This window comes from Plectropomus leopardus, chromosome 11, assembly GCF_008729295.1.
Source record: "Plectropomus leopardus isolate mb chromosome 11, YSFRI_Pleo_2.0, whole genome shotgun sequence".
Taxonomy (NCBI): domain Eukaryota; kingdom Metazoa; phylum Chordata; class Actinopteri; order Perciformes; family Serranidae; genus Plectropomus; species Plectropomus leopardus.
Window position 1 is genome coordinate 2,033,325 of NC_056473.1, and position 20,017 is coordinate 2,053,341.

At 40.0% G+C, this 20,017-nt stretch overlaps 1 protein-coding gene and 1 long non-coding RNA gene across 3 annotated transcripts in view; one reads left to right on the top strand and one right to left on the bottom strand.

Moving 5' to 3' along the window:
- ttc23 (tetratricopeptide repeat domain 23) overlaps nt 1-7,047 on the bottom strand; it is a 23,590-nt gene extending 16,543 nt beyond the window's left edge. The window contains exons 1-5 of one of the 2 annotated variants that reach the window (XM_042496910.1): nt 6,748-7,047; nt 6,378-6,534; nt 4,550-4,673; nt 3,433-3,589; nt 3,214-3,339 (exon numbers count right to left, since the gene is read on the bottom strand). In XM_042496910.1, coding sequence (XP_042352844.1) covers nt 3,214-3,339; nt 3,433-3,589; nt 4,550-4,673; nt 6,378-6,534; nt 6,748-6,806 — 623 coding nt within the window. In that variant the 5' untranslated portion in view covers nt 6,807-7,047. Of the gene's footprint in view, nt 1-3,213; nt 3,340-3,432; nt 3,590-4,549; nt 4,674-6,377; nt 6,535-6,743 lie in introns of both variants that reach the window. The other variant, XM_042496911.1, reaches the window with a different exon arrangement.
- On the top strand, nt 6,471-19,939 carry LOC121950795. Its single transcript, XR_006106342.1, has 3 exons — nt 6,471-6,555; nt 14,016-14,092; nt 19,785-19,939. It is a non-coding gene; the product is annotated as an uncharacterized LOC121950795 (long non-coding RNA).
- The last annotated feature ends 78 nt before the right edge of the window (nt 19,940-20,017 follow it).

Consider the following 20,017-nt stretch of genomic DNA (forward strand, 5'->3'; position numbering starts at 1 on the left):
GAACCTCATCCTTGCCAATCCAATCAGCTCCTCCAGCCCTTGCAGAATGCACCTACTCCCTGGTACTGACTCAGTGGTAACAGTCAAGTCGTCCATGAAGGCCCTGATTGGCGGTTGGTGCACTCCTGTTCCGGTCGTTGGGCCCCGGCACTGAGTTTAAGCAGACTTCACTATCATGCTATTGCCAAAGCAAAAAGGATCACAGAGATGGTGCAGCCTGTGATGATTGCCATCTCAACTCTGTGCCACTCCGATGTTATTGACCCTGATGAGACTCTCATGCCGAACTGTTTGTAATAGTCCGTGACGAGCTCTGCCACTTGGCCCGGCACATAATGTTTCTCTATGGTTGTTTGGGCCAGTTGTTCTCCCGGGCTTCTCTGATGAGCTGGGTCACAACTCCTGTATGCTCCAGGCAACCCGGCACTCCAGATATGCCTCCCTTTTGCACTGAGGTGTCGTATGTCGATGTAGCCGCTGCTGGAGAGAAAGTCGGTCAGCTGTCTAGCTACTATGTTGAAGAAAATCTTCCCTTTGACACACAGCAAGGAGATGATCCTGAACTGGTCGATGTTCTTGGAATCTTCTTCCTTTGGGATCCAGACTCCTTCAGCAAATCGCCACTGCTGCGCTACTTGCCTTCTCCTCCAGATGACCTTCAGGATCTTCCACAACGTGACAGGGGACAGTTCTTATCGACCTTGTAAGGCACTCCACTCGGGCCAGGAGCCGAACTGGATCGTGCTCTCCTCACAACATCCTGTACCTCTCAGGGGTGGCTCCCTGCTGTCAAACTCCTTGGTGGATGTAGGTGGTTGTATCAGAGTGTTGCAATGGCACAGCCCCTGCTGCCTGTCAGGGTCACTGTAGGTGGTCTGGATGTGCAGATTGATCTCTTCCTTGGAGCAAGCCAATCTCCCACTGCGCTTCTGTCCCAGGAGTTGCTTGGTGAAGCCAAAGGGGTTGGCTTTGAAGGATGCTCACTTACTGGTCCTTTCCTTCCGCCGCCTTTGGTGCCACTCAGCTCTGCGGAGAGTCAGCAGCCTCTTCCTCAGGATGGCTCGCAGCTCTGCCAAGGGGGGGCCTTGCTCCTCGCTGGCCTCTTTGAACTGCGTCTTGAGAGACTTTAGCTCCTGCCGGATCTGGTGGATTTTTGCTGCTCTCTGGTTACTGGTGAAGGGTGTTCTTTCAGCCCTCTTCTCCACTGTCCCAAATCTTTCCACAGCTAGACTGACGATGATTGTCGTCATCGTTTTCGGTCTTTGGTCCACGTCTCCCTTCACTGTTCCCTCTAGCACCAAGTTGGCATCCTTGTCAAACTGTTGCCAGACTGTCGTCTTGCAGGCCTGTGGCCATTTGACTCGAACCCTCTCTGGAGGTCTGTTCTAAGGGGTTGGAGGTTCCTGGCTCTATGGGGTATCTCCAGGCCCGGCTGCTCCTCCATCTCACCAGGTTGTGTATCTGTGCGTTGTGGCGCTCGCTCTCCCTCTAAACACTTCATCCGAGTTTGATGATTCTTAAGGCCTCGGCTGTTCTTACAGACCTTCCCGCACCTGCACTTCATATTCGTCGTCGATTGTCCGTTGCCATTGTTCGTTAACCTTTGGTCCATCAGATCGGGGTGCTCATTCTCCCCTCCTCTCAGGCACCCCAGGGATATTTCTCCATATGTCGTTCTGTAGCTTTATGATGGGATTCCTCCTCTAAGAGGAAGCGGTTTGGGCTGCCGACCTGCCCAGCCTCAGTTGCTGTCTCTCTACGCTGTCCACTGTCTCTCCAGTCGTCACTACTCTTTTCTTGGTTATCAACCAGTCTGTCCCTGGTCGCCACTGGTTTCGAAGTGATTGATTGAAATCTTTATAGGCAATGTCTCAAACTGCGACTCACACCAAAACTATCTACACTGATGTACTGTCACCTTAGAATTAAAAGATTCTATTTGCCATTTTTGTCAAAATTGAGTTATTCTTACGCTTGGACAACTTATTAACATTCTGTGAGGTGTTTTTTGTGTGATATATGCATTTTGGACTTTTTTATTTAGAAACCAAAAAGGTTCACATACATTTTGCTATTTGGAATGCAAAAAATTTAGAAGCTTAATTTAATTTAACATTTAACATTTCAAAACTGTTCAGAATACAGAGAGAACCTTATAATTCTAAAGTGGTAATACAGCACTACAGGTAAGAGGAAATACATGAATTTTTGAATCTAGGGGTGAACTGTCCCTTTAAACAGGATCCACATTAACATTAAGACATTAGTAGGGTGATCTCAGCCCAGGTAAGACTATACTTTATTTCCTGGTCATGCTTCTAATTTCACTCCCGGTGATTTAAACTAAGACACATGGCTGCTATTTTTATGTTGCCAGACCACAACGTTCTCTTAACAGACTATCAGTCTCTCTTACATTTGATGACTTGTGCTTGGTGTCTTCACCATGATTCACTAAACCTCTTCCTGAGCATGTAGTTCTGCCCTCGGGACCTCTGCTGTCCACCCAGTTACAAATGCATATTTTAAAAAGGAGGACACAGATCAATAATATGGAAATGGGAGTGGGTGTGAAGTAAACAAAGCAGCTGACATTAAACAGAGAATTAAAAGGCTTCACAATATCTCAAGGAGTCAAGCAGACTGTAAATATCTAAGTGTGGTATGTAGTGAGGGGAATGAATAATGAAGTAGGGAGTGAAACAAGGAGAATGCTTTTTAAAAAGAGGTGAAATGCTTATCTCCAAACTATGCCTGTGCTTGAGCAGTGACTGGATGAGTGGACACACACAAACCCCACCCAGCAGCTCTGTGAGCATCATTACAACACACCCACACTGACTGCTGAGTGGACTCGACAACAACATGGAGAAATTCAGATTTGTTAAATCTTTGTAAGAAAACATGAAATAATGGTGCTTTTACTTGCATGCCTAAGACAATATAAAAATGAACCTGCTCCAAAATTAAAAATGTATAAAGTAGATATTGTTTTAGCAAATTTTCAGGAATCTAATGCCACCTTGTGGCCAAACTTAAACATAACATACTGCACTTGAATTGGGGGGAGCACTAAGTTGTAATAACAACTGCAACAAATGAAAATCATCCAGGCTGTACTCTCTACTCAGTAAATCTGCTCTGAAAGGACCTGACCTGTTGGTTTTTTATATTAAAAACAGCACCAAGCTATTTTTTTTTTGCCTACTGAACCTGGATAGAGCAGAGGAGATTTCCAGCTCTGTCTTCATCTTCTCCTCCTGGTTGATGGCACCCTGTAGATGGAGCTGCTCGAGGACTTGTTCAGCCTCCAGGAAAGAGGATTCTGCCTCCTCAAGAGTTGAAGAGAGTCAAGGACTTATTAAGCTTTTTATTTGAATTGATACTTCTTTTCAGCCCCACATGTTATTGTGAAACACATTGTAAGGATATTTGGCTGTCAGCAGTGAGGCACCTCCCTGTGTGAGGTGTATGTCCAGGAGACACATGAGAGCCTGGAGCTTTTCACCTCTGCGGGGGGAGACGGAGGAGCAGAAAGGCAGCAGCTCTCTGGCCAGAGCCGAGTGCTCCTGAGCCTGTGGGGCCCATCCTGAGGGAACAGAGGGCCATCATTTAGTGTAAACTGAACTGAATGTTAACTTTGAATCTGAACCACTAATCCCTTCATCAGCTGGCTGTTGCTGGAGCAAAGAGCAAAGAAATACCACATGAAAATAAAATGAGGGAGTAGATAAATTACCATAAAATATGGGTATCTACGTGAATTGATCAATGGTTCATTCATTCAAACTTGCTCGGCATCATTTTTTAATGATGGCAAAAAAGCAGTTAAAACAGAAATAAAAACAACAAACAATAACAGCAATGTAAACAGATAAAATAAAAACACAGAAAAACAAACATGTTATAGTGTAGAAGTATAATTAAGAACATTTACACTCAAAACGAGATCTGAAACAAGGCATTTGAGCAGCGAAGGACACTTTTCCTAGTTCAGTTCTGCTTTGGGGAATGTGGAGCAACAAGCTATTCTGTGACCGAGTACCAAGATTATGTGAGTTTAGAGGTAATAGGGATGAAGCGTGTTTCAAAGCTTTATAGATGAATAAAAACTAACGCTGGTTGTGTCTCACAGCCAAATGTGGCCCACTGACCTTTTGGCAAAGATGGAAGTGATGAGTGCTGCAAGGATCAGCAGTTATGAACCTTGGAGCTGAATGGTATACAGCATCCAGTGACTTTAATGTAGAGGTGGCAGCTTTTCTATATATGATATCCCCATAATCTAAATTAAATAAATACATTTTAAAAATGTCAAAGAAATGGTATTAAATTTACAACACTATTTTATTTTCAAATGCAAGATGTGGCATCTGCCATGGGTAAAAAGAGTTTTTAAAAAAAAGTAGCTGTGGGAACTGTATGTGCATCATTCAAAGACCACCTTATGTGTTATTGCCTGTTTGAAGTGATAATGCTTCGAAAATCAATTCATTAATATGTCGTTTAGAATTACACTGTACCCCTAATATCATCTTTTTAACTTTACCTTTGAACTGCAAATATGCTTTAGCCAGTCTGGCATGGGCCTGGGCCAGTTTCAGATGTCCGTCCCCGTAAACCAGCCGAGTCAGAGCCACGCAGCGGACCAGGTCCTGGATGCAAGCATCAAACTGAGGATATAAAGGAAAGAACTGTCGGTGTCACTACCCCTCTATCACTTTTTTTTTAATTCAGCCTTTGTTTAACCTGAAAATAAACCTCTTGAGATAAAAATCTTTTTCAACAGTGTCTGAGCTGAGACAGGCAGCAACATGAGCTACAGACAGACAACATGGAACAAAAAATACAAATCAAAACATACAACTTCAAAGCAACAATATAAAACACAAAAACAGCACAAAATGAAGTTGCTACAAGGAAGGACTAAAAAGTATGTTAGTATATGCTGTAAGTCAACCATAAAAACAAGAAAAATTAAAACACCAACTAAGATACGACCTGATTTTGGCATGTAAAAGATGACATACAAAATTCCTGCAGCAGTGATTTGAAATGTTTTCGGGGGACCAGTGAGTGCAGCTTTAAGTCCTCCTGAGGAAGAGTCCACATATATGGAGCTATTTATTTATTTATTTTAATAATTTCCTGCTAATTTTGGGGCCATGTCTTGTTAAATTGCTCATAGCCTTCGCCCCATGTTTATGCAAGAAATTCAGTGAATTTGCTCAGGTTTCAAAGGGTTAATTGCAATTCTTGAATTTTGGAAAATAAACCTTTTGTGTGAAAAGTGAAGTCCTTTGGCTGATGCATTCTGAGTGACACCCATGTTAGTGCCTTGGTTTCAAGAACCAGGATAACATGTTTAAACCTGATCCACCTTTCTGATTATTTGCTGCTTGTGAAGGAATCAGTGGCAGAGACATTAAGTAAAACACAACAGCACACACAGAAACATCTGGACGCTTTTATGATCAAATGGGTAGAAAGATCAGGTTGGTTGTTAAATGTATCGTCATCTCCCAAATATGATCAATACCAGAAAAAGACTCAAAACCAGGGTGAAAAAAATTACATGTAAATGTTGTCAGTGATAATTATTGGTTGCCTGTGCATTCAGCTTAAACTCGAGCAAGTTGGTTTGATTTCTTCCTAAAACGTGGCGATAAAAGGCAAAGGCCAACTGGGAAAAACATGGCCCTCAAACTGCAAGAGATTAGTAAAAGGTTACAAGAAAATTATCCAAAAAATAAGGAAAGATCTTAGATTTATAACAATTTTTATATGGTTACAGATTATATATCACAGCTGATCAATAGATCAATCAGAGCAGACTGAGAGCAGTGCAGTGACACACCTCTCATCCAGCTGCTCTCTGCTGCGCTCCTTGTTATCGGGGTGGGGGAGGGGTTTAGTGATTTGGGGGCCTGGTGCCCCAGCCCAACTGCCTTGCTTTGATTTCAGCCATTCTCATGTTTATGAAAGAAATGGGCAAGTAGGTCCAACAAACTGCCAGACATTAATCAATGGTGCCAAAATTACAATTATATAGGTGCCAAAATTACAATTATATATATATATATATATATAATTGTATTTTTTTCATGTGATTTTTTAAAACTTTTTTTAAAAACTCAATTCTTGCTAATTTTCATGCCATTTCTTTTCATGAGTTGCTCACTACCCTTTCCTCGTGTTTATCGAAGAAATTTCACAAACAATTTTCTCAGGCTTTAATGGGTTAAATATATTCATGGACGCATCTGCCCTGTTAAAAAAGACCCAATTCTGCAGGGCAAGCTTCTAAGCACAGCTGCTTGCAAAAATGCAAACTTGATGCAGTGTAGATGTGTTGGTGCAGGCTCCTCTGAACCCACCTCTCGGTTGTGGTCACGGGCCTGAGCTCGGTTGTCGAAGTGTTTGAGCTTTTCTTCAGGTGCCATCATGATAAACTCTCTCTTTGTATATCCGGTTTGTGAACAGGGAGGAGATGCATACATGCCCCTGTCGGTGCTTCCCATGCTGTTAGGAGATCTACAAGTTTGGTCAAACAAGGTATGTGATACATTCTGAAAAGCTAGAGGGATTTTTAATGTCTAAATTGATTAGGACACAAATAATACCGGAGTCGATACAGTTAAGACTCTAATTGACTTTTTTGGTATTTGTGTCTTGTATTCGGTGGATATTCACCCTTCCATTAGCAGCATCTGCGAACAAAACTGCTAAAAAGAAGAAATTACCTACTCTGCTGGAGACTCGCGGGACTTGGCTCGTGTTTTTGTCATCGCCAGATCATCAGTCATGTTTACAAAGAATCAGTAACAGTCTGTGGATGTAACGCTGAGCGCCAGCAGCTGTTTGTGCTCTTTGTGTCTTCCTTGGTTACTCTGCGCGTGCTATCAACACGAGCTAGCGTGCAGCTGCTGCTGCTCGTCTTTAATGTTTCATTGAGACAATTTAACGGCTTTGCTTAAAATAGCCCAAAAAAGCCCTACCCAGCCTTTACAGTGTGTTTATAAAATGCAGCTCTAAAAGCCAGTTACTGCAGGAGCCAGTTTCCTTAAAACAGAGACTAACATCTCAGCAAAAGGCTTTCTTGAAGGTACCCTGGCACAGCGTAAAGGAAATTGGGTGCATTCAAGAACCGTGCTGTTGCTAAAAAAAAAAAAGCTGTCTTAACAGTGTAATAAGGGCCCGCTTTGATATTACACACACTCGCATAGCTCTGCACACAAAATCCGCTTTTCAAAATCAAGCTTTAGATAGCCTAATATTAATATTTCCTACTTTAATCAAGTTAACTTTTTAAACAACATCAATCCTAATCATTAATTCATTTTCTGTAACCGCTTGCCCTCGCAAGGGTCGCGGGGAGGCTGGAGCCAATCCCAGCTGTCATCGGGCGGAAGGCGGTGTACACCCTGGACAGGTCGCCAGACTATCGCAGGGCCAACACGTATAGACAGACAACCTTTCACGCTCACAGTCACACCTAAGGGCAATTTAGAGTCACCAATCAATCTGAGCTGCATGTCTTTGGACTGTGGGAGGAAGCCAGAGACCCAGAGAGAGAACCCACGCAGACACGGGGAGAACATGCATCCCGTTCCAGTCCGGGTGCGGACCAGGCATCCTCTTGCAGTGAGGCAACAGTGTTAACCACGACGCCACCATGCCGCCCAGTCCTTATCATAAATATCAAATATTGATAAATTTTCATAATTTTCACCCTTTAAATGTCAGGTTTTTATCATGATGCCGCAATTTTTCATTATACTAAATGCTAAGTAGATTTTTTTAGAATCACAGCCATTACGTCCTGATCAGCAGCAACACTGATTTTTATACATTATTATTTTTTATGCAGTGTCAAATACATTCATACCGCTCTGCACACAAAATAAGGCTAGAAAAAAAAATTACACTTTTTTTTCTCAAACTATGTTTAAAAAAAAGATTTAAAAGATTAATTTTTTCATAATTTTAACACTTTAAATGCTGGGATTTTGTTATGATGCCACTACGTGTTTAGATGAAAACAAGACACACAAATGAATTAGTTTCAATATACTACATGCAATATAGATTTTTTTTATGGTCTCAGTCTAGGATATGTCAATTATTCGCAGCAACATTGATTGTGAAAGTGCACCTAGTGAAAATAGAATATGTATTTCTCCATATGCCAAATATGGTTTAAAAAAAATTAAAAATTGTGTAATCAGGTGGAAAATAGTAAAAAAAATTACAAATTCAAGTCAAAAGCCCAGAGTGGTACCCAGAAATAATACAATGCATGTTTTTATGGCTGTGGGATCAAAAGTTGCAGTTTGAATGGGTTTCAATGGAGCATTTTTTGACCTTAACAGTCTGAATGTAACAATTTAGTTTCAGTGTATTATAGACTTATTGTAGTAACTGAGCTTGAAATTCCAAGATTAAACAAAAATACAAAATCTTTCCAAAATTTATGCCGTATACAAACACAGCCAAAATTATCAAAAAATGAACAGTAAAAATGTGTAAAATGCAACAAACCCTTTGTCCGTAAGGATTAAAATATATATATATAAATAAATAAAAAAAACTCCAGCGAAAAAGAAGTAATGCATTTTGTGTTGGGAAGGTAACCTTAAAAATGTAATAGATTACTGATTAGTAGCTTATTAAAAATGTGATAAGTATTGTATATGTTTGTAATGTTCTTATTAGGCTACATTAGATTACTTTTGCATACTTTTGATGTTATGAAGTGGGTGTTCTTGGAAAAATGTCCAGCAATAGGGCATGCCAAAAGAAGACCTTCCTGCATGGTGAGAAAATGCAAAGCAACAGAATATTTTATTTTGCATTTAAACTCTTTACCAAAAAGAATATATTCAGATGTTACCCCTTTGTAATCACTGGCATTTTGATTAGTAACTAAGATTTTTATCCTTAGTAGCTTTAACTGATACAATTAGACCTACATATATTTTGTCGTGTGACTCAAACACTGACAGTCAAGCAGTAGCAGGAGTGGCAGTAGCTCATTTCATAGGAACTTGACTTGGGTCACTAGTTCTAGTCCCCATACGGACCAAATATGGAGTGTGGACAGATAAATGGAGAGGTGCCAGTTTGCCTCCTGGATACTGCCAAGATGCTCTTGAGCAAGGCAGCAAACTCCCAACAAACTGCTTGAGGCACCTGTGCTTTTGCAGTACTGTCTGTCATATGTGTATACAGTATTTCCAGCCTGTGTATGTAACATGTAAATGAGAAGAGTGAAAAATCTGAATAGCATTTTCCTCCTGGGGTCAAGAAAGTAGAACGTATGTCTTGTTCTTCAGTAAATGATTTGTTTTGGGTCCATGTTGCTGGCCGTTGTCTGATGTTCAGGCCTTGTCTTGAAAAGTGCCCCTTTATCAAAATCTAGTTTCAAAAGCTTCAATTTTAATAGTTTGTTCCCATTTGTTGCAAATTCCTCAATGTTGTGTTAATCAATTTATCGTGCAGTATTTCTGGAGCCAGGTAGTATTCCGGAAAAAAAAAAAGCTCAAAATGCACAGATGGGATATATAAGGGAGGTTACATGGCTTATCATCTTATTATTGCCCAATGGCCATGGATGGATTACAGAACAGAATGTGTGCCTCCTGACCACAAGACCCCAGATGACCACAAAGGGATGCAAAGGAACTGGAAAAAGACACAACATCTAAAGGGGCAAAGCAACCCAAGAAAAGGCATAAAATGACTACAAAGTGACACAACACAGCCACGAGGTGATGACACAAAGTAAGAACACTGAAAATTACCACAAGAGAAATAAAACACAATGCACACAAAAACAATGCATAATGAGGCAAAACAAGTGTGTCTTGCTCCTGTGTAGGAGAAGTGGTGGGGCCTTTTGCATATCTGTGTCCAGGGGCCCCCACCAGGTTGACCTTCAGCTTTGAAAAGAACCCAACTTTGCAAATCCATGTCAGACCTCTCAACATGTTTTGAACGTATGAGTTGTAGTATTGTAATCTCTCCACACGATGTCAGTATAGTAACACAGGAGTAACTCTCCCCGATGCACTGTAGGTTTTACAGTTGAGCTCATGGGAGTTTTATAATGTTGTTGTGCTCTTTAAAGAAGTGATGGCTGAGATGTTGCCCTCTCCTTAGGGCATGCACACTTCAAAGTGTTAAAGTGGCACTATGTAAACCCCAGGGCCATTACACTTTTTTTTCAGCATTAAACAAACTGCTTCCTCTGCATTTATTAGACCACGAATCTCATGTTTTCTCAGACCTCTGAGGACATTACTTATTTTTAGTTAAGATAATTTTGTCACCTACACATGCCAACAGTCTGAAAAATAGTATAACATGAACATCATTTTTTCTGTCAAGTAGCTGTTTTATGATGTGACGCAATCAAAAGCACAAAACGTTGTCAGTCAATCAAAACCATCTTATAGAAAGTATGGCTATATGTTCTGTGTATCATTATTGGTTAATATAGTGTATGGGAGTGGCAACAATGACCTTAAAGTTGTTCAAAGTCAGCTGCTAATAGCTCATTAGTTTTAATGGATGGCTGCTAAATGGACTGAAGTTACGGTGGTGCTCAGGTTGAGAGGTGCCACTCAGACGAAAATGGTAAACAATGAACCTGAAAGATCTTCCTCTACGGTTTTGTAACCTTTTGTAAAACAGCACATTCTCCAACAGTGTTTTGTAATTGTTTATGGCTCTCTGAAACTGCACTGCCATAAATAATAATAATAATAATAATAATAATAATAATACGCAGGCTTTATCTTCCGTCCATATCTTCTGCAAATAAAACAGATTAAATCATCCACAAAGCAACATGCTGTCCCCACTGTTTCGTTAATTTATTTTATTTCTGCACAGTGTTGTAAATGTGAGGTGTAAGGGAATTTAGAATTGTAAGGCTTTCAGAATTGAACTAAAAATGCTGTTTTAAAGCTACAGATAAGAAATCCCTGTGTTCCACATCATTCCGTACTTTCATTCTAAATGCTGTATGCCAATAGCGTCAAGAGGAAATGTACATTTCCTTGTGAAAATATCCTTTCTTACATCAGCGCCCAAAATTCATGCCAAATAAACAAGAAGTAACGTCTCTGTGGCTGCTTTGAGAAATTGGTCTCCAGAGGGAGCTTTCTAGGTTAATTTATTCTGTATTGGGCTGGCAGTGTGTGTACTGTCACCACTTTTAAACTCGGGGCAGGGCACATTTTGTGTGCAAGACTGCCTAAGATAACTTCTTCTGGCTCCTTGAGATGGCTGCTGCCGGTTGATTCTGGCAGGCCATGAGACAACCCGTTTATTTGTTTGTTTGTCCCGTGAGTTTTTGGCTGGCCGTTTAGGGCTCTGTTTGGCCCTGGTCCCTGTTGGGCTTCTATTTCTGAAACCCAAGTGGCTCTTAATGAAGCTGGTAGGGTTGGCATGGGCCCTCAGCAAACCCAGGCCTGATCAGACCCTTCTTCTTCTGCCTTGGCAGCCACACTCCATTTGCTCCCTCTGGCTTCCTAATTTAGTAACGGTGGGTAAAAATATGTGCTAACGAACAAGGTCTGGTATGTCAGGCTGGCGTCCAGAGAAGAGGGAGACAGGGGAGGGGGGGTGAGGAGAGGAGGAGTGTGTGTGTGTGTGTGTGTGTGTGTGTGTGTGTGTGTGTGTGTGTGTGTGTGTGTGTGTGTGTGTGTGTGTGTTGTGTGTGTGTGTGTGTGTGTGTGTGTGTGTGTGTGTGTGTGTGTGTGTGTGCTGTTTTCACAGCAGGCACCCAGTGACAGGGGTAGAGTCGCTCAGACCTCTCTGACATCTGTGTGTTTGCGTGTATGTGTAGACAGTCAGTGGAGCTTGTGGGGGGGTGGATGATGTGAGGTGTGTGGGGGGTGAACACTTAAAATTTCTCACCCTTGCCAAACTCCATTCAAACACTTCTAATCATTCTCCTGTTTTGTTCCGAGCACACTGTGAGGCTGCAGGGTAAACCCACTGTGCAAATTAGCAAATTGCATTTTCCTCTAAAAGGAGCAGTCAGCTGGATTTATTTATCGGTGAGGATTGCAGACTGCAACCAGCTGAAACTTCTCCAATGTGCCAAGAGTGAACTCCCAGTTCGGATTCCTTTAGTTTTCACCATTCAGGAGGTTTTTACCTGAATTATCTGCAGAGATCTCTTTCTCTCCAAAACAAACAGCCTGGCTGATTAGAGCAGTTTCAAGTATTGAAAAAAAAAAGTTTTTTCAATGCTGTTTGGTTTGCTGCAAAGAGCCTGCTAACTACAGTGCCCGACGCGAAAAGGAAATAACGTGAATGGCCCTGTCTACAGCCAGTGATTGGTTTGTTCATTCTAGGTTACTGTAGAACAACATACCGAACTTTGTGGACGAAAAACCATAGTTCTATAATAAAAACTGCATAGCCAGCCGTTAGGGGGGTCAAAGGGCACAGATGACCCAGGGCATGAAAAGGTCAGTGGTTACCCATTAAATGGGCCCAAGTACAACAGTTTATTTCCTGAAATATCAATGAAAATATAATTGATGTATTAACACACTAAATAAATAAACGGATTTCATTAAAAACGCATTTCAACTTCCAATACCTCACCCCTTGCATTAACTGTGAAATGGTGCAGCCCATCTGGCAACGTGGGTCAGAGACGCACCAAAGACACATGTTGCTAATGTAAAGATGGGAGCTTAATAATGCTCCAGTTAGGCAAAATTTTATTGTGGTTCGAAAGCAGCTTTAGGGACTGTTTATTATTCATGAAAGGGCAAAGGGTGGTGTAAAACATGAGGTGATTCAGATAATTTTTTAAACAGTAGAGATGGAGATATGTTGTTTGATTTGGGTCAGGGGAGGGACAGTCAACTTTGTGTGGTTTTCTTTAACTCACAACTGGGTTTTTTAAGGCATGTTTTCTTTAAAAGTTTTCAAAATCACACCATTTATCATAACCCAAAACTGTGAAATGTGGTAAGTTATGGTAAGTTATGGTGAAGGGAGGGTCAAGCATTTTGCCCCAACTACCTCCTACTCTGATAAATAAAGCACAGTTCCTTAGCATTTTTTAAAACAGTGTATGAAATATTTCTGTGTACGAGAGTCCCTAAACAGTCTTTAAATAGTATAAATTGTTGGATTTTACTTTTCTCTAATCATTCATTGATGGATGAGGGGTACACTTTGAAAAACTTTGTCCCCCTGCCCAAAAGTCCTAATCTGTAAATACTGGATGACAAGATATGGCACCTTGTTGTTCGTCTGGCACATGAGCCAAAAAGTTTCTAGCTTTCTCACTTGGTTTACTGAATATGCACAGTAGTGTTTCTGCCACTGGCCAAGTCTGTGAGTTCCAACTCAGCTTATAGACTTTACATCTTGATGACGTTTAACATTTTAAAAAAAAATACATTGTTTGTCTAAGCTCAAAGAAGGTTTTACAAATATTCAACCTAAAAAAAAGGAAAATATACTTATGATATTCTACTTCTGCCAGTATAATCACCTAAATCCTTCATACTAGAATGTTTAAGTCACTGTTTAATTTACACATTGTCTGCAGAGTCTGTCTGAGCACCTGTAAGTGATGACATGCTCTTAAAGTTGACTTGTAGGCATCATAGCAGCAATGTGTTTGGTTATACTAGACTTAAATGTTAAGTTCTCTCAATGAAACATTAAAATGGGAGAGCAGCAGCAGTTGGTCACGCTAGCCTCTGTAGCATGCACAGTGTTCACAAACCTGCAGCCACCTCTGCAATGTTTGGTGCAGTTTTCTTATAAGGCTTGCTTATAAAAGGCGAATTAGTTAATACATTTGACATCTGTTATATGCCATGTGAGAGGAACTTTTGCATTGCTGTGTTGTTGCATCTTTGGCATTTTCACATTGTGTGGAACAGGGAGACACACAGAATGATTTATGGCTCGTGTATGATTCTCCCCCAGCTGAACTTGCTTTGTCTTTTTTATCTCGCTTTTTAATTCATCAGGATGGACCCCCCAAATTATGACCCTCCACCACCTACTTTCTGCAAAAGAACATCGGCGAATCCACCACATAATCCAGGTATTACTCGACCCTTTGAAATTATTTTAAAAAAGGAAATGACCTGGAAAAGGTGCTTCAAAATTTACAGGAATTCTGTAAATAACTAAATAAATATGTAATTATGATTATAACTAGAAATGTAGCTTTTCCCTTGTTTTTTTCCCCTAGATATTTTATCCGACTTTAAAAAAAAAAAAAAATCTAAATCTAATAACGTCACTTTTCTTGGGCTGCGCACCAAGAGCGTTTCACAAGTATTTAAACCGTTGAACTCTGAATGAATTGGGGCAATGTCTTTCAAAAACATGTGAGTGAAGGCAAGGAGCAAATGTTTCACAAAATTGTAAGAAATTATTAGATTTAGAAAATTATGGTGGATAAAATATCTTAGTCGGATAAAATATCTAGGGGAAAAAAACAAGGGAAAAGCTACATTTCTAGTTCTAATCATAATTACATATTCATTTAGTTATTTACAGAATTTCTGTAAATTTTGAAGCACCTTTTCCAGGTCATTTCCTTTTTTAAAATCATTATTTAAAATTTTTATTTATTTAATTATTTTAACTAATTTTCAAGTAACTTTCTTGTACTTTTTATTAGTTTCTTGCTAAATCTTGTGTCATTTCTTCTTTTGTTGCTCATTGCCCTCTTATATGTTTGAAGGATATTGAGCCAACTTGTTCAAGTTTCAAAGGGTTAAAAAACCAAAGGTTTCAAGTTTCAAAGGGTTTAAACCATGGCACCTCAGTGAATATCTTTGGGATTTATACATATGGTTTTGCACTGATGTATGGCTCGCTGCAAATGATTTCTGTTGCGTTTTATGTCTGTAAAGGCTTACTGGATGTATAGTGGTAACCCTTTAACATGTGAGCTTCCTGGTTCAGCTTTCTCTGTGTATACTGTGGGCTTAGCTACAAGCCATGCAGGCAGCAGTAGAAAAACATGTTATTTAATGTATGTTTACCCTATGCACCTCAGACTTCCAAAGTTCTCCATTTTCCATGGACTTGTTCCAACAAACATTAACAGTGAATAACTTTATTGAGGCCATGTCAGTAAAACACACAGGTGAAGTGGTAACAGGAATCTTTCCTGTAATCATACAATGGCTCTAAATATTTTATTCTGAGAAAATGTTTGGAAACACTTTCTATAAAGACCACATCTATGATGCACTATGAGGACATTCATAGATAATTATAATGCATTCATAATGCTTTATGACTACACTCATGAACACACATAATGCTTACTGATGCACTTGTAATGAATTATAAGTGTCTTATGGATGCTCATGACTAGTTATAAACTAGAGGTTGATTGATGGGGCTGATAATGCATTATAAATACCTACATTCACCTATACACACACATCAACAATCAGCCGTAGTAAGGACTCATAGTGTGTCAAACTTCAGTCTTTTAAATGCATTTTTAAAAATATTGTAGTGTAGGATAGGCATTTATCACTTTATGATGCAGCATAGATTCTTAATAATGCATTGTACATGTGATACACTTTACTTAACATCAACAATAAAACATGATGAACAATACACGATTACAAATTCATCATTATGTACCTCACTTTACTTAACACATACAGTGATAACTTATAATTCTGCATCGACCGTTTTAGCATACTGAGTCCTTACTACATTTGATTGTTGATGTGTGTGTATAGGTGAGTGTAGGTATTTATAATGCATTATATGCATCATCAGTCAGCCTCTGATTTGTAACTCGTCAAGAGCATCCACAAGACCCTTGACATTTATAATTCATTATAAGTCACATTTATAATGTAACATTTATTTATAATGTCTTGATACAGTGCATCAGTAAGCATTATGTGTGTTTGTGAATGTAGTCATAAAGCATTATGAATACATTATAATTATCTATGAATGTGCTCATAATGTATTACAGATGTGTTCATCATAGAAAGCGTTACCAAATGGGGGCTTCCTAAAATGCCAGGCTTGCTTCTAGATGATATCAAGCCCTTAAAAGCAATGCAATATGATGTTAATAAGTGTGTTTACTTCATTGCTTTGTAGCTTAGAGCGCCCCCTGGCCGAGCTGAGTCCTGTGTTTGCAATTACTCCATTTTCATCCATCAAGACACTTGACCATAGAAATCTGCCCTCAAGCACTTTAACACTTGCCCTTCCTGCTCTCAGTTCAAGAGGCTCGTGGCAACCTTGACAACTTCACTTTCAGAGCCAAAGCTTCAGATGAAAACAGAAAACCTCCTTGTCTGTTGAAAGGCGGCAGCAGCACAAACTCTAAATTTACAGGCAGGAGAACAGCTGCTACTCCAACTGCACCTTGTCATCGATTAAACACAAAAACAGACACATGATTAGTGAGGAAAACTGTGTCTTGAAACTCATTGCACAGAGAGTTTGGGTGAAATCCCTCAAGCTGTGAGCTGAACTTTTGCCACACAACTGTGGTCACAGACAGGCTAGGTAACAAACCGCATTGTCCCCAGCTTGTGCAGGAACATGCTGCATGATTCACATAACTAGTGGCTAGATTGGCCTTACTGAGCTGAACCAGAGATAAAAAGATCTGCACAACACTAATACCATTTTTATTCTTTGATCTAGTCGTCAGGCATCATTAGGAGTTTATGTGTATTTCATATTGTTTTAGTTTGATATGAGTCTCATGATATAATAGAAAATATCATAAACATTTGCATAACTATCTCTTTGGAACTATTACAGCAGTTTCATAAAGAGATAATTTGTTTGTTGGATTGTTCCCACCTAGTAGAGGGCTAACAAGGCAATTGAGAACAGATATTATTATGTCTTAATAACCATCTCTGAGTGCTTTACCTGTCAACACAGGAAAGCTCCAGTCTTGCATGACAAGAAAACAATTTATGGATCCACTTCTCATAAAAACAAACAAATGCTTGCCTTTTTGGGTGTAGTTTTTGCTTGTCAGATGTGTCACAGTTATTTGTTGAAACCACAAACTAGCACCTAACTTTCATACAGCTGTCCCCACTTCCTGTGTTAGTTACCCCACAGACACCCACCCCTCAACAGCAAACATTAGCCCCTGTCATAACAAAACGTGTTTAGTGTAGGAACTGATGTTCTTTAATGTGTATTTTTGTATAATCTCTTAAATAAAAAAAAGTGAAACATCCTTTTCTGCCAGTTACCGGAACACTTCTGGAGCAAATAAAGAGTAGAATTACCTGAATGACCTGAATTATTTTATCTTGGGGCCAACACAGTGCAGCTAAAAAAAGTCCAAAATTTGGTGAAAAAAATGCAAATTCTATAGCTTTTAAATGACATGAGAGGTTCGCCACTTACACAGAGTTATCCTTTTTTCATTCAGATATGCCAGTGTCTTCACAGCTGCTGCACTTCAGATAAAGCATGTTATTTGAAAAATTGACTAACAAATGTGTTTCAATGCGGTAATCAAAGTATTTGTGAGAGTAATTCCGCTGTAAAGAAGTCGAAACAAAGCCAGGCACTTAAGCCAGGCACCCCTCCCTTTGAACCGACTGAAGCTGTCCACAGCAAAGACATGATAGTCACAGTGCGATAAGATAAGCTCTCTTTCCATGCAGCAGCCTTGCTCCATGCCAGTGCTTTGTTTAACAATAGTTCAACTGGAATTGTTCTCTGCTATGGTGGAGACTTATAGGATGGCTTAAACTTGTGTTTATCCTTACCCAAACCTTGGCCTAATTTGAAGCATATGCAGAAAACAAACCTACTATTGTTTCACCACTAAATCTTCTTCTCTTCTTTCTATTCAATGTCAAAATCAAAGATTACAGAGAGCTTTGGAGGTGATATTGCCATTCTTTGTTTAGACAATGGAGCACTAAACCAATAACTGTGTTTTGTGTGCTGACAGCGTGTACGTTCCCTCATAATTGCAGTTTTAGCAGCGCTGCGACAGGGAGATATGTGTATATGGGGGAGTTTCATCTGCTTCCAATGGCCCCGCAATCAAGCTTTAGCTGCTAAAACATGGATCAGCAACTGTTTGCCAGACATTTTTCGAAATAATACAGAGGGGTTTGTCTGTATCTCTGCCTCCTAGGAAACCAAAAAACACCCACACACACAAGGACATCCTCCAAATGATGAGAGGATGGTGCATCTCCTTGTCCTTGGTACACTGTGGTCCAGCCTTGTAGCCCCTGTTACCTTGTTGGTAACCAGGGGAAACATCTTCAGGCTGCCCATTCACTGACTCAGAGTGCTGCAGTTCACAATCAAGTGTGCCACAGAGGGGCTCAGCATAAACACACTTCACCTGCTTCTCTAACAACATGTACACTGTAAAGTCTGACAAGTTGATCGCACTTAAAATACTCTGCCATGAAATAGAAAAGTAAATATAACTATTATTCTTAATTTATGTTTGCTTCATATCTAATTAAGTTTACTTAAAATTTGGCTGTATTTACTTAAAATATTTAAAGTTGTTGTAACTTAAAAGTGATAGCAGCTTCATTAAACCAAGTTAGTCTGACTTAACTTGATCATGACAGAGAGGATTTAGCCAATGATGAAGTTAGGACCTAGACTTAGACTTAGATTGACTTTATTGTCATTCCAACACAACAGATAGACACATAGATAGAAATTTCCTTGCAACTGGCTCAGAAATAGTAAAACTACAGTAGCATAAAAACAGAGATGGAGATAGAGATCTGCCAGTTATATACTGAAGTTGCTAAAACTTAGAAAGATTGATTGAATGAAACTTGGCTTGTTTCATTCAGCAACTTTGAAAAAAAAAAAGTATCTAAAAATAGTATATATAACCAAATTTCATGTAAACTTAACAATTAAATAAAAAGTAAACATTAATACTGAGTAAAATTCATTTGTTAAATTTTTCAGTTTAACATGTAAAGCATGTTTCAAGGAAAAAAGACAACCTCCTTGTCCGAAAGAACATCATGAACTTTTTTCCATTTGGCTTTACATAACATATAATCTGTGATGCACTTTTAATGTCCAGTGAGTCAGCCAGTAATATTTCTAAGGACTTTTTCTGTCATCATAATGAGAAAACTTTGTGAATATGGCACTTCTGTACAGTCACTTTGAGCAGGATGCTGACTGCAAAAGATGCCTTCTGCTTAAAGCCGAAATGAATCACTCACACTTAAGACTTGACCAAACCACACACTTAACCCCCACCCCCATGAATATGCTTCCAAAATGAATACAATTGGAAAAAATTGGAATAGGGATATCAAATATGAGGTTTTCTGGCCGAGCTTCGAGTATGGATGTGAATGAGAGGCTAAATGTCTGCCTGTGGTGCTCTGACCTTTGTGGCTCCTCTGCTGACTCGGTTCAGGTGAGTGCAGGTTGTGTGATGCAGTGGTATCAATAATAAAAGAAAGGTAACCCCCTCCCCCTGGCTGCTATGTGGGTCAGAGGAGGCTCTCGGTGGATGGGAGACATTGATGAAGAGCACCAGGGAGAGCGTTGGAGCGCCTACCCCACAGTGGTGCAACCCAAGCCGCTCCCCCTGCACTTGTTCCGATGCCCCCCTCCTGAGCTGCACCGCCCGGTGCTCTTTAAATGACCTTCAAATTAGCCTTATTTTTCAGGGCTCCAAAACCCCTTCAGGGTTCTTCCTGGAAGTATGGCTGGCCCTGTTCTCACTCTCTGCATTTTTCTTTTATTACTCTCCACAGATGGAGTGGAAAACAACAGAGGAGTGGAGCCTGTGTAGCAAAGGTGACTGATTTTCACTCCTGTTGTGTCTCTGATGTAATCAGACAAGTGAGCTGTTATGTGTTCCCGATTATGCAAGTAAAAAAAACCAAAAAAAAAAACCACACACACACGCACGCACGCGCACACACACACACACACACACACACACACACACACACACACACACACACACACACACACACACGCAGTT